The sequence below is a fragment of the Ursus arctos genome, unplaced genomic scaffold (genome assembly GCF_023065955.2).
Source record: "Ursus arctos isolate Adak ecotype North America unplaced genomic scaffold, UrsArc2.0 scaffold_10, whole genome shotgun sequence".
Lineage (NCBI taxonomy): Eukaryota > Metazoa > Chordata > Mammalia > Carnivora > Ursidae > Ursus > Ursus arctos.
The window spans coordinates 68006372-68021771 of NW_026622764.1; the positions used below are offsets into that span (position 1 = coordinate 68006372).

Below are 15400 nucleotides of genomic sequence, written 5' to 3' on the forward strand. Positions count from 1 at the left end.
GAGTACAATAGTTCTGCAAATTTGAGAAGCTTCACTCTTCTTCCCATTTCTATCCCCAAGGGTCTCCACATTCCCACGTTTTAGATGATTATTTGGCATCTATTTCATGTCTTTAAATAACATGCCTACGTGGCTTCTTTGGTTTCTCAGAGTGGGGTATTATCTTTTGACTCCCTACTTTCATTTGCTTAGACTTCAGAGTACTTAGCATTTTTTACCCACCATGTCAATCTTCTCTGAAGACACCCAGCTCCACGAAACATTCATTTCATTGGCTTCACCTTCTGAATTGCTCTGGCTGCCCTAACCCTGATCTACAGCTGTCATCTCAGGCCCTCCTTTTCCTGTCATCCTGGGACGCAATTTGCTCCTCTTCTTTGTTATCTCCTGTCTGTTGTATCTCTGTTCTTCCTCTTTTCAGTTTTCTCCCTCACTTTGTAGAGAAAATCCTCTCGTAATTTTCTGAAAGATATACATGTATGGGAAGTACATTTTAAAACTCTGGATCTTTGAAAACGGCTTTGTTCTACTCCCACGTTTTGCTAATAGTTTATCTGGGCGTAGAATTCAACACTGGAGATAATTTTTCTTCAAATTTTTTAAAAGATTTTATTTTTAAGTAATCCTTACACCCAACATGGGGCTTGAACTCACAACCCCAAGATCAAAAGTCACATGCTCTACTGACTGAGCCAGCCAGGCACCCCTCCTTCAGATTTTTAAAGAGATTGCTCCATTGTCTTCTGGCTTCCAGTACTGCTCTGGGGAAGTCCAAATTGTGAGTATTAATCCTATGTATAGTGAACTGAATTTTTCCTTCTCTCCACACTTCTAGAATCTTCTCTTTGCTCTTAATGCTTTGGTAACTCTTCTCAAACTATTCACTCGATTATTTTCTCCCCTTTCTTTTCTCTTTTTTGTGGGCCCAATACTTGGATATTGTACTCCCTGGACTGGTCCTATGGTTTTCTTGTCTTGTCTCTTTTATTTCACACTTTTTCTTGTCTTTTTGTTGTACATTTTGGGAGAATATTATCTTCTAACCATTCTACTGAGTTAAAAAATGTTTGTCACAATTTTAAATTCCAAGAACTTTTTATTCCCCAAATTTTCCTCTGTAATGGCACCTTCTTGTTTAATGGATTTTATCTTGTCTCTCCAAAGATAATAATGACTTTGGATTGCTATTTCATGCCTGAAAGGAGAAAGTATGTCATCAGTGATCTAGCTGGTAGTGCTTCCAATTCTGGGGCCCATGCAGAGGGGCATGGCGTTCTTCCTTGTAAAATGGTTTTTTGGCTATCAGCTATTCCCATGGCTGACCTCAGGATTTAGTTTTTTGAGGTTTCCTTCGTAACTTATCATGGGTTTATCTGCTTTCCAAATTCCATATTTTGCTGCTGCTGTTTCCATTCATCCTATCCTTGTGGGGTTGTGCCTTCGGAGGGAAAAAAAAAAATCCCCTTCCTGTTGTTCAGATGAATTTTGTTTAGGTGGGAATAAAAGTAGAGGCCTGTGTTCAACCTTTTCTGTTTCCTGGAAGGATGGAAAGTCTATTTGGAATCATGCAAGGGTTTGTCTTCTAATATTTAGAAATAATCTACATTTTGGGCGGGCTGCCTTGAGACAGAAGCTCCCTTTTCCTGGAAGGGCCAAACCAATTTGGAACGTCTACCTCTCAGGGATGTGGTAGAGACGCTTCTAGTTCCACTGGCTTGGTCGCAAATTAGATAAGATGCCTACCTGAGACCTCACTCAGAATCCTTCACATCTATTATTTAAACCTCTGACTACATTACAGTTATTCCAGGCTTGGAATAATGTTCAAATGTTCAAATCTGAGAGGATGTTTTGTTTCATTTTCCACACAGCCTACAGTGTACTTTTGTGGAGGGATGGCCTCGGTGAAAAAGTGATACTAGGAGGGAGAATTTGTGCCTTCTGGTTCTGTCCTCCAGAGATTCAGGGGATGAGAAATATGTCTCTAGCCACCAGCAGGGAATTGTTTCCTCTGCCTTCCTGAAACAATGGGTGGGGTAGGCATCCGCTTCCGGTATGACCCGTATAATCAACATGTTACAGCATTTCTCAAGGTAAGAAGACCCTGAAGCCCTAAAATGACAACACTAGAGAAACAGATGAACTAGGAGATGCTTATGTGTTTCAAAAAGACTCCTCATGTTCTAAAAGGGTTCCCCTCAGTATTTTGCCAAACAGAAATCAATCCTTTCAGCTGAATGATATATCTGACAGAGGCAGCTAGGGAAAGCTGAATATCAAGGAACACAAAGTTATAGTGTGAACCACTGCTAATTGAATAGCATGTCAAGAAAATTGGGGCGCCTGGGTGGCACAGTGGTTAAGCGTCTGCCTTTGGCTCAGGGCGTGATCCCGGCGTTACGGGATCGAGCCCCACGTCAGGCTCCTCCGCTATGAGCCTGCTTCTTCCTCTCCCACTCCCCCTGCTTGTGTTCCCTCTCTCGCTGGCTGTCTCTCTCTGTCAAATAAATAAATAAAATCTAAAAAAAAAAAAAAAAGAAAAGAAAATAAAGCATGACTGAAATTATATTTGGTCAATGGACAAATAAGAGGCCATTTATCAAAACTCCTCTTATAGTCAACTTTCCAGCAACACAGCTGTCATGTGCAGTCGATGAGGACATATGCTCACAAGTGGTTACCTGAATGCAGTCTTTCAGCCATCTCTTCAACAATGAAGAAGTTAATGTCTTAGTTAGTTTTTATGCATTTTCTAATGCTTAACTAATTTTAAACTAAAAATAAAATCCCTTGAATTCAAGATCTTGTGAAGAGCCAGCAACCATCCATCCATGCATCCATCATCCACGCATCTGTCCAAGCATCCATCCATCATCCATCCATCTATTTAATGTCTACTAAGGACTCAGAAAGAAATTACTACCCTCTAGGAGCTCGCAGTTTAGTGAAAGAGACAGATTGTTGACAGAACATTTTGTCTCAGAGTTATAATCCCAGTCATTGAAGTATGCATGGACTGCTTTGGGATGCATGGTATGGAGAGGAGAGAAAGGCTTGCTTGAGAAAAAGAGGCCTAGTGAGGGCCCAGAAGGGTACTGTGGTTGAGGCAGAGGAAGCCGTCTACACAGACTCATGGGACCATGAGAGGAGAGAAGAGGATGCTTATTAAAAGCCCACCTGCGTTAGAACATGGGGGCCACTGGGAATGTGAAAATACCAGGAAGAGATGAATCTGAATAAATAAGCAAGGCCCCAATCTTGAAGTGTTTTGTGGGCCACACTGACACATTCAGATTTTATCCGAAGGCAAAGGAAAGTCACTGAAGGATTTTCTGCAGAACAGAGACATCACCACCTCTCAGTCTCCTCTGCTTCCCCCTGGTCTGAGTCACCATCAACAGTGGAGCGATCATTCAACATAGAAGTCAGAGCCTGTCCCACATTGCTTAAAACCCTGCCATGGCTCCAATCTGCTACAAGACCTCAAGTGACTTCCCTTGATTTGGAACTCATGCATTCAACTCCCTGCACGAATCCTGCTCCAGCCACACCAGCACGCTCACTGTGCCACCATAGAGCACTTCTCTGGATGTTCTGTCTGCAAGGAATGTTCTTCCCCACCAATATCCTTGTGGCTCACTCCCTCACTTCCTTTTTGCAAATACCAGCCTTTCAAGAGGACTACACTGGCTACCCTATTATAACATATATGCACATGCTTGTGCACACACACACACACATGCAAACACACATGCCCTCAGCACTGATGACACCCTGTGCCTTGCTCTGTTTTCTCCTTGTTTCCACAGTACTTATCACCTTCAAAGGTATCGTGTAATTTATTATGCTTATTGTTTTTCTCCTCCCACTAGACTCTAACTCGGTATCGAGTAGACATCTTTGTTGTGTTCACCGTCATGTCCCAAGCAACTAGCATGAAGACTGGCATACAGTAAATGCTCCATAAATGCTTGTTGAATGAGTGGAAGATTTTACAAAAAGATCATTCCATAAAAATATGGAAAATGATCTGTGGGGGTTTGATATTCGAGGCTGGGGAGCTCGATGAGGAGTTTGTTGCTGTGATGGCGATAGGTTGGATGCGAAAAGTGGCTGAGGGGAGAGAAAGGAGAGCACAGGTGATAATTACTAGGGGGAGAGAATTTTCAAGACTTGGTGACCAATTATTTGAATGTAGAGCTGCGTGACCTGGATGATTGGCCTGGAGTGGGCACATAGGGCTAGTGAGGCCATTCACGGAGGTGAAGAGAACACGGAGGAAGAGAACAGAGACACTAACTTTTGGTGGATGGCAAAGACATCACTAGACATGCCATCCTTCGGTTCTCTGTAGGACAGGTGAACGGATGCTTACTATCTCTACGTATTATGGCGTATATATGGGTTTTACGGTCTCTTTCCCCCTGTACAACCCTGAAGCAAACACACAATTTACCTTCAATTTTTACCAAAATCAAAATAACTGATGATAATAATTCAGTGCTTATCCTATAGCCACTGGCCTTCCCTCTGGTCTTATCTGAGGCTTTATTTCTTTTTAAGATTTTATTTATTTATTTATTTATTTATTTATTTATTTATTTGCGAGAACAAGCTGGGGGGGAGGCACAGAGGGAGATGGAGAAGCAGACTCCCGGCTGAGCAGGGAGGCCCATGTGGGACTCATGAGATCTTGACCTGAGCCGAAGGCAGATGCTTAACTGACTGAGCCACCCAGGCGCCCTTTAACTGAGGCTTTAAAAACAACTTCTGTATGAAGCACAACCGAGTACCTCTCTCATTTCCCTATTGTCCATTTTCACATTGACATCCAGAGGTTAATTCTCGATTCCCCTCCACCCTCAGACACCCTCTAATTTTCCCTGAAATGATCATGTCCTTAGCTAGATTACTTGATACAAGAGCAAACTCACTGTAATCCAATCCTTAGGGAAACCACTAGATTTTTTTTTAATGGCTGGCAAGGCTCTGGCTTCTCTCCAGTTCCTCAAAGCAGTAACCTCCTCTCATGATAAAACTGTACCCACTTGCTAGAAACTCAACAACTTTGTTCTTCCCTTTCTTCATAGCTCCCAGATGGCCACCAGCTGGTCTGGGCTATTTCTTGCATTCTAATCCCTTTATCCGTCCTCCTGGTTTTCTTTTTGATCTCTGTGTCTTGCCCCTCCTCCTTCTAACAGCACCATACTATTATACCCCTCTTTGGAAGCACCTACCTTCTAAGAGAATTTGAGGATTTTTTGGAGCATGACTTTTTTTTTTTTTTTTTTTTGGCTTTTGTATTGTAAGGAAAACCAGCTGCGGGGACGTGTGGGAAGAAAAGCTTTCTCCAACAGAGGGACAACCACCTCCTGCGTGAAAGGGGTCAGAGCTGACTTTGTTCCCTGACAGGGCTGTAGGGGGACAAATGCACCTGGCATGATCCAGAAGCCACACCTCGGTCTTCCACCTGCTCTTCATGGGCACAGCGAGATGTCTGGCTCCCTTCCTGACTTTCTAACCAGCCGGCCGGCCAGGGTGATGGAAAAATGCACCATTTGATCTCATTTGAGTGCTTTTCTATCCCAATCCCCCATGACCAGAGAGTGGTGCACCCTATCCCCCGTGCTTTGCAATACAGAACTTTTATTGATTTGCAAGATTATAGCTAGCAGAGTGTCTGAAATAGCAAATCGAGGAAGTGAAGCTACGGTGTCTGTGTCTTCTTCTGTGTTCGTTAGGCCTGTGAGGGTCTGTGTTATGTGTGTTCGGGGGACAGTTTCCGTGAGGTCTTGGTGAAGGCCTTGCAGGTGATGAGCCTCTGTGTGTCTGTGTGGGTGGCATTGCCGATGCAAGGAAAGGGTGGACATATTTGCGTGTCTGGCTTGTGTCTCTGTGTGCACAGGACCCGTGCTTGTGACTGCATGTGTGCGCAGGATCTGTGTGTGACTGCGTGTGTGTGTATGCAAGATCCTCGTGTATGACTGCATGTGTGCGCAGGATCTGTGTGTGACTGCGTGTGTGTGTATGCAAGATCCTCGTGTATGCGTGTGTGCACAGGATCTGCGTGTGACTGCGTGTGTGCACGGGATCTGTGTGACACTCACAGGGGACCTGTGTGGGGTAGTGACTGGGTGTGCATCTGGATCTCTGCACGGTGTTTGGAAGCTCGACTGTGTCGTGCCTGTGTGTCAGAGGGTAACGTGCGGTGCTCTGTGGGGGGAAGTGGTGAGTGTCTGGATGGGGGATTGTGGGGTGAAATTAGGAGATGCACGTGGCTGAGTGCTGCAAGGGAAATCTGTGGAAGACGTGTGGAGGGGTGTCTGCAAGGGTTTGGAGGGTATTTTTTGAGATGCTTGTGGAGGACTTTGGGGGTGTTAGTAGAAGTGTCTGTGTGGTGTCAGTGGGGTGTGTGTGGGGTTGTGGGGTGTATGAGAGTGACTGCAGAGTATCTATAGGGTATCTCTGGGGGCGAATGTGAGCATGTAGGAGTGTGTAGGGGTATTCTACTCTGGAGCCTGTGGGGGTATTTGTGGGATGTTTGGGAAGAGTCTGTACATTTGCCTTTGGAGGTATTTGTGGGGATGTCTGTGGGCGGGCTTCTGTGAAGGCATGGCTGGGTGTGGGGGTGCCAGCAGACCCCCACGCCTCTCTCCATGGGTCTGCGTGTCTGTGGACGTATGGTACATGAGGGCAAAACGACCTCAGACAATTCTCGCAGAAGCACACCTTACCCTGCGTTAGTGCCTCAGTGTCCCCAGAGTGTGGCTTGGACAGGCCCAGTTCTCTGGCCACAGCGGGCCACTCTCTCGCTGGGATGCCCGGTCACCAACACTGATTGGCCGACGCCTGTGCTGCACACTGCTGGCCTCTGAGGGCCCAACGTGACTTGGGCGTCACCTCTCTCCCGAGGGGAGCAGCCGTGGGTGCCTGCTGTCTCCTGCAGGGTGCACACAGCTGCGCGGTCCTCACCCCATTCCCAGGGCACCCCCCCAATGGACCGAGGGAGGCCTCAGCTGATAAAAACACAAACTCGTCATCTCCAGGACTAACTGGAGAGGCAGAAGAGAGAGCATGTCCAGCATCCTTTCTTCCAGCCAGCTTCCAAAAATCAGGTAAAAGTGCAAGAGACACTTGGATTTCAATCCGCTTTTCTCCAAAGGGAGAAAATGAGATGTCCTACAGAGATTGTGCTTTTCGCTTTATCCAGCCAGCTTCAAATTCACCAATGATACGTCCATTCAGAGGAATCCTGTGTCTCCTCATCAAGAGGCCATTGTTGGCAAAGTGGCATTTATGTTTAATGTGGGTAGCGCTGGTGTTCAGCATTAACAATTAAGTCCTTTCAGCATCTCCACGACGCGGCTTGTATTTGCTCCCGGGTTTGCAAATGGAGAAAGCAAAGCAGAAGGAGGTCGCAGTCTTGCGTGAGCCCCTGCGTGGCCCGGATTCCAGAGATGCCCAGCTAGCGTGGGACACGCCAGGCCCTCCTGTGGTCACTCCAGCCACGGGGGAGAACATTCCGGGATGAACCCTGAGGGCCCAAGCAAAAGCAAAAGCTGGGGGCACCTGGGTGGCTCAGTCGTTAAGCGTCTGCCTTCGGCTCAGGGCGTGATCCCAGGGTCCTGGGATCGAGCCCCGCATTGGGCTCCCTGCTCTGCTGGGAGCCTGCTTCTTCCTCTCCCACTCCCCCTGCTTCTGTTCCCTCTTTCACTGGCTGTCTCTCTCTCTGTCAAATAAATAAAATAAAATCTTTAAAAAAAAAAAAAAGGCAAAAGCTTGCGGGGAGGCAGGTGAATGGGCTTATTTACATAGAGGTCCCCCACATATCGTGAGGCACGATAAATGCTTCTAAGTAGAGCTCGGAGTTGCCATCATAGTGATTTTAGCCAGCTGTTTCTTTCATCTGAAGAAAGGTATTTTATTAATGTCAAAGCCAAAAGCCAGGGGTGTTCATTCCTGACGTACCCCTTCCTATTCACTTGAGATAAAACTTCTCCAGTTTCCAAGAAGCACCACAGGTGGCCATTCCTTCCCCTCTCTGTCCGGCTGACACAACGAGAGCTTTGTTGGCCCCTTGGCAGGTGCTGAGACAGCACCTGAGCCCCTTTCCCAGGATACCCTCGTGTGCTGCCTCTCAATCAGATGAGCCTGGTGACTCATCTTCCTGTCCTCCTTCTAGATACCTGAATTACTTCATTCGATTCTCAAACCCCCTCAGGGAGGAAAGGTGGGGTGGGTATTGCAGGAGCAGAGGTAAGGATCTGGAGACAGCCAGGCTGCAGGGAACACACGGGCAGGGACCAGAGCTGCGGGCTGGCATCCCCACGACCTCAGCCTCCTTTCCCCAGCTCTCAGGTCTGGATGACACGTGCTGTCCTCTCTAACAGCCTCTGGTCTATTGAAAGATGAGGCATCGCTCTAAAGCCTGCCGACCAGGTGGTGAGTGAGAAAGCCTCAGGGGCAGTGCAGACAGTGAGACTTACAGAAGGACTCTGGAAGACACAGGATTTCATCCAAGCACTGAGGGTGGGAGAGGAATTTGAAAAGCCAGGATGGAGGGAACGGCATACTCCAAATGTGCAGTTTGTAAGCCAAGACTTGGAGGAAGGCAAGATTCTGAGATGACCCACCCAGAGCCGGCGGGGAGATGGATTCAGCAGGCCGGGCAGGGCAAAGAGGAATGGAAGGAAGGGGTAAAAGAAAGGTGACAGGGAGAGAGAATTCCCTGGATTGGGGGGGGGGGTCCATGCCACCAGCAGACACAACATAGGACACATGTTGTGTTGAGGTTTTGGTACCTTAGTTTCAGGTGACTGTTTACCTGTCCCAGCGTCCACTGCAATTAAGGTGACCGTGTGGTGGACTTCTGGAATATGGGCAGAAGAGATCCAAGCACTTCCAGCCATGGTCCCCAAATCCTCCTATATGACCCCGCACTCAGCTCTTCCTTCATCGGCTGCCTGCATGCAGAGGCTCCAAGGCCCTAGGGGAGCCTGGGTCCTCGAATCACCACATAGAGGCCCCACACCAAATGCATGTGGTGAGCTGTTACGTGAGCAGGAAATAAATTTCTACTGTGAGAAGCCACTGAATTCGGGGGGCTGTTTGTTGCAGCAGCTTGCCTACACCATGCAGACTGACTGTGTTTTCATCTGATCCTCTGAACGTTTTATGCTCAGGCTTTGTCTGTGACTCGATTGGGTTTCACTGCTCTCTACCCTGAACCAAGCAGAATGACCGGACATACCCTCAGGAAGCATTTCTTGAGTGAATGAATGAAAGTACCAACTTTGGAGGTCCATAGTGGTCTTGTAGCCATGATAGAGACTCCATGATTGGAGCAGGGAAATCAGTATATCAGGGGGCGGGAAAGTGAAGACACAACCTAAGAAAGGGGAAGAAAAAGCTAATCCAAACCCTAAGCTATCTTAAGAACATTTTCTCCTTTTATTATTTTACCCCATGTCAATAGTTACATAACGAGGCTATGCCCTTGCTTAAAAATGTATTATTCCCCTTCTTTTGAAATTAGATTTAAACTTCAATATTTACCTTAATAGTTCACCTACAGAAGCCAAAGACAGAATGTTCACACAGCCCTGCAACACAGTTTAAAAAAGAAAAGAAAAATAAATTCCCTTCCGAAGTAAAGAGCCACCACATTCCATTTATTTCCCATGCTCTAATAAATAGCTGTGCTCTCTTGGCGGAATCAACAAGCAATGTTTTTCCAGTTAAAAGGGAATAGATAGTTTTTCAGGCTTCTCTGTTTCTCCCTGAGCAGATGGACTTTCATATTTAGCAAGTGGAACTGCCATAACCTTGAACGGGACATGAGCGTGGCCAGACCGCACGGTCCAAATGCCCGGACCTCGGTCGCAGGGAGAGCTCCCTGTCGCGTGTGACTGCACACAGAGGACCTTGATCACTGCAGGACATTTTTCACAGTGCCCTGCACTTGGAACAGCATTAGATACGGAGGAAAACACTGGCGTTATAGCAGGTATGTGTGGTAGCAGAGCTCACCCTCTCTTGTATGAACTTGCCCACGGGAGCGTGCTACAGTATTTTCTGGTGTCTATGTGACTAATCTCCTCGAAGAAGTAGCAGGCTCTGCACTAACAGCTTTGTATACATCATCTCACTAAATTTTCACAATAGTCCTGGGAGGGTAGGCACTTTGATTTTCTCCATGATGTAGGGGGAGGCAGAGAGAGGTTGAACGGTGTGCCCAGGGTACCAGAAGTCCAAAGCGGCAGAGCACTGAAATTGCTAGATTTCATGTGGTTTCTGAGCTCAGGTGAATCAGCCGTGGAACCAGGTATGGTCTTAGTTGGGTTCACAGCATGTGGAGTGCATAGGTCTGTAATGTCATTTTTTTGGTCGGTCTGGATACAGATCTCTAGAATTCTCTGGACTCGCACTGGGCTGTTTTTTTAACCTTAGTAGGACATGACATACACCAAAAATTCTGTGGCATGTGTCTTATGTAATATTTTTCCAGTGCATAATCGATTAATGAGAATTACATTCGCGTCCTTGGGTTCTGCCACTTTCCATGCAGTACCATTTAGAACCTTGTTTTATTTCAAGAAACCACCGTGTACGGATCCCCTCTCTCCACATTTCTCCTAGTGAATGTGTTGTTTTCTCACTCCGCACTCCCTCCTTAGAGCCCCGCAATCTGTCTCGCTGTTCCTCCAGTGACATTTTTCTCACCACTGGGTCCATTTCTAATAAATCGAATGGAATTTTCCCGGGCTCTCAACTTCTTCAAGTTCCCTGGATGTTCGGCTGCTAAGCAGCTCTTTCCTCTGAGACATCCCCCTCCCTCGGCTCTTGCCGGTACCGTGTCCTCTCGGCAACTTCCTTGCACCTGCGATGACTCCCAGCCTGCGTGCTCACAGCTGCTCCGTGCTGACTACTCCTGTATGGGTTGTTTTCCGTCCCCCACAGGATTTAACAGCAAAGATCATTTATTGTACTACTTAGTTTCTCTTCCATTGGGCCTACCTAATGGCTGATCAGATGATATTTAATTAACACTCACTTATTCTGGCTTCCGGCTTCCAGACTTAATGATACCGTGACCCCAATTAAGTTAAGCAGTTGATGAAGCCAGTGGTCATATCAGGATTATTTGCCTGATAAATAACAGAGCGTAATCAGCAGGCCATGATGACCAGTGACAACCTTGAGAGTACCTTTTTACCATTTCCTTTAGACAAAAAAGAAACCAAGGTAAAAAAAAAAAAAAAAAAAAAAAAAGAATAAAAAAAATAAGAACAAACCCGAGAGCTCATTGCTAGTCTGAAATCATTTTGTTTCCAAGTCTTATCAAATCATCTCAGAGGCTTTGTTGACATTATCTGCTAACGACTGTAATCCATCTTTCCAAACGGAGAAAGGCACCAGGAGGCCAAACATCACCCTCTGTCCAGAGAGCTGAGGTGTGAGGTCAGACTGTCGTGGCAAGCACACGCGCCCAGGCCAGCTGCCTGCACGGGGCCTCTGGATGCCTTTCTAAAGGGTTATATTTACAGTGTTGGAGAGCTGGGCACTGTGGAGCTTAATGGGATTCTTAATAAAGGCAGCTTTCATTAAGCCAGGGAGCACAGGCAAGGTGCCCTTGCTTTTGAGGGAAGAACGACCCGGCACAAGACCGATGCTCCTCCTTGGTTTGGAAATCATGTGGGTCAAGTGCCTTGTCATGCATTAACAGCCTTTTTAAGTCCCTGGCAGATTGAGAGGAACAGCTTAGATAAATGAAGGAAGAGGAATCATGCGATCTGTCTCGGTAGTATAAACGCGAGACACAGCAGCTGCATTTAAACAGAGCAATTTGCTAAATGAGTGGTTGGCTCCTTTCCAGATGGCCAATGTGACACAGGGCTTGGATGAATCCTTTATTCAATCATGCATCTGTCTAGACGGAAACAGGAAAGGCCAGGTTATAGCCACTGCACCAGCGGCCCGCAGCCACAGCCGCAGCAGCTCTGAAGCCCTTAGATAAAACCGGCTCAGTTTCGCCCACGAGGCGGCTTGGCCAGAGACCAGGCGGGGAGGTTGCGGCAGCGGGGTGTGCGGGAAGCCGCGGGAAAAGCCAGCTCCTCTGCTGAAGGATGGCCAGCTCGGAACAGGGGCCACTCTGTGAACGTCTGCCTGCTGGACCACTTCCCCCGCCTGCCAGGGACACGCAGCCAGGTGATTCTCATGGGACCAAGCAGCTAAGCTTCGAAAGCACAAACAGGGGTTGTGTTCTACGTGTTTCCTTGATGCGCACTCGTAAAGCATTTCACACGTGTTCTGTCTTGATTCTTCCAGTTAGGCTGTAAAATTCCCAAGGCAGATGAAAGAATATTCTTAGCTTTCACCCACGACCCCACGCTGCTGCCCCTTCCCTCTGCCTCTGACACTTAATTCAGTCCCAACTCAAGCACCTCTTTGGAGATGGTATCTCAGAGATGCTGGCTGGAGAGGCCAGGGGGTAGAGCAGACGATCACTCCCTTCTGGGGTCTCGGGGTCTATGACACATGTTGATTGACCGATGGAAACTAGGTCAGGTAAAACGGAGCCACTCGATGGGCAGGCTGCCCAACTTTAATAAAATAGGCAGTCCTAGGACTTCACTGGGCTGTAACGGGGACTTACAGGAAGGCAGCTGTACTGACCTATTTCTCTCTGCTCAGTTATCCCCCAAGCCTATTTAATTCTTATAATTGTACTGAAAGTTTCCACGGTGAGAGTTTCACTGTATTCTTTAGCAGGCTAGTTGACTTTCATGGCTGGGAGTTCTGACCAGTTAGTAAACCAGCCTCCCACCCCCCACCCCACCCCACTGAGCCCTCTGAGCCTCCACCGTGGATAGCAGCTTCTGCCTACTTCTGACTCAGGAGGAAAAGTTTAACCTGGTGAATCACCAGCAGCACTTCCTGTGACAGTCTGAGGAAAACTACAGTCTGCTTAGGAAGAACTCTGAAGCAATTCATTTCCTGCTTTTCTGATCTACACGGGGTGGAAACATTTGAGTTCTGCTCTGTGCCGATCCACCAAAGCTTTCTCACCAGCATTTTTCTCTCTTGGAAGTTTCCTCTCATCAGGGCTCTGCTGACCCTACGGTCAGCCTGACATAATGAACAGGGCTGTCCTGTAGGGGATTATAGCATTATCCCTCTGCCCGTCTCACCCAGGTTCCACTTCTTTTGTAACCATCTGAGCCCGGTTTCCTCATCTGTACCACAAAGCACAGAAAATGATTTGTGGGATGATTTTGTCAATTCCGCCAAGGATGGTAAGTAACTAGCATCACTCTAGATGGGTAAGTGAGAAGTTAATCCATACACAAGGGTTGCCTTTGGGCGTGGTCACCCTAGCCGCTATCAATGGAGGTCTTTAAGGCAAGACTCCAGGCTCTGGAAAGGGAGTTATTCTAATATCTAGAATATTCTAGTAGTAGATATGCCAAAAGGTCAGAGCAACAAAGTCACTGAACTCTGAGATAATTACAAGTCTGTTCAAGTCCTTGCAACAAGGAAATAGCTCAGAAAGGGTATAAAAGTAGATTATTAATTTTAAGGAACAGGTTCCTCAGCATGCCAAATGTAACACTCATGAATATTATGAAATGATCTTAAAGTGCACGATCCTGGGCTAGATGCAAATCTAAAGAAGTCCAAGGATAATCTCTCATCAAGAGAGCCTTTGTGGTATGATGTCGGTGCACCAAATTCCCCTTGCCTTTGTCAGCGTATTGCAAGTGTAGCTTCCCTTCTGCTGAGTGTGACTGGGTCCTCAATTCCAGGTCTTCAATGTGTGACCTCCAGAAGTATGCACCTTGTGAAGACCTTGAAACCTGCCAGACGATGATTAGGCGACAAGACAGGCAGAGCCAGTGCTTCCGCCTTATAATAAACTTATTTCTCTCTCAGGCACCACTGATGGCTTTGCTAGGTGGCAACACGAACTCTTTGATGCTACATTCACTGTAAGCCTTTTTCTAGCCTAAAGAAAATTTGATTTTTAAAAATAAACCTCAAATGAGGATGCAAACACTGAAAATGTCGTGGCTTTTTAACATTCAAATACAGCTCCACAAAGAGTCCCCACGATTGACATTTTATCTTATTAAAGTGCCGTTAATTAAGAACTGCAGACACCAGCGACAACGACTAAGGCAAGACTCTGGCAAACTCTTTCCTGACATAAAATGCAACTCTGATTTGCTTAGAAGCTGAATCAAAAGAACACAGGGTACCGGCTCATTCACATCTTGTCCACTAGGGGGCAGTGAATGATCGAGTTTCCAGCGAGGCGGGCTTCAACGCCGGTTGGTTGCTATATATACACCTGAAGTGTGGCAGGCCTTTTACACAAAGTGAGCAGCGCGGCAGCGATGACAGGTGTAGGGAGCAGCCAGTTATTGCTACCAGAACCGTCTGTCAGAAGGATGAAGTGAAACGAAGCATTTGCATTTTTACCAATGAACCCGCATTATAATGAACAGGCGGTGTCGCCCGGATGGGCCCTGGCTTCGCCTTCCCGGCTTCCGCAGGACCGCTGCCGCAGGCACCAGGCTGGACCGCACCCAGGACTGCAGCAAGGAGACGAACAGAGCCAGGGAGCCCGATTTACCAGGCGCCTGGGGCTGGTGACCACTGGGGCACGACTGACCCGCGGCAGGGGTCGGGGTGGGGATGCTTCCCTCTTGCATCCCCTCCCGGGGCCAAAGTCCATCGGAGACATTCCAGGCCGGGAAGCCGTGCTGCATAAATCCAAGGACACCATTCACCTCGTAGTCTGTGTGAACGGCGCCCCCTACAGTTGGGATGTGCGCAGATCATTCCCCGCTCCCACCACGTGGGGCCTTTTGGCTCCAGGTCTCTGCGCAAGAGTCCATCTGCTCTCTCCCCTGCTCCTAGTGTTTTGTTGTTGTTGTTGTTGTTGTTGTTGTTGTTGTTGTTTTAATCTGCTATAAAAGGCTTTCGGGGAAGTAGAGAGTAAGGGAACACCTGAGCAAAATTAGAAATTGGGACCCGTTGGATTTCAGTGTCTGCAATGGTTCCCTCTTCATTCCTCTCTGTTCCGTTGGAGAGCTAGCGCCCTCGCGGTGGTCTGTCTTTGCCCTGTGCTCGTACTTTCTTCAGGCCGATCCTAGAATACCAGACCATTCAACTTTAGCTGGGTTTGCAGCACTCTGTCTCCTCTCCCACTGGAATCTGCGTTTAAGCCTTATTTATGTGAGTGGGAAACAGAGTACCGAGAAGGGAATCCTCCCCTCTGGCCGTGATTTGCTAGAGCCTCTCCTTCCTAATGGGAGACAAACCAGATGTGCCGTTTCCCCCTGTGCTCCGATGTCAATGCTTTCAGACCGACTTCTTCATTCCGGGCCTGTTTCTT

The 15400-nt window shown here is 47.4% G+C and overlaps 1 protein-coding gene across 1 annotated transcript in view; it reads right to left on the minus strand.

Moving 5' to 3' along the window:
* LOC113251005 (WD repeat-containing protein 49-like) overlaps positions 1 to 15400 on the minus strand; it is a 98925-nt gene that overhangs the window by 57698 nt on the left and 25827 nt on the right. The window contains 1 exon segment of the mRNA XM_057306790.1: positions 9556 to 9602. Within this exon segment, the coding sequence (XP_057162773.1) occupies positions 9556 to 9602 (47 nt within the window).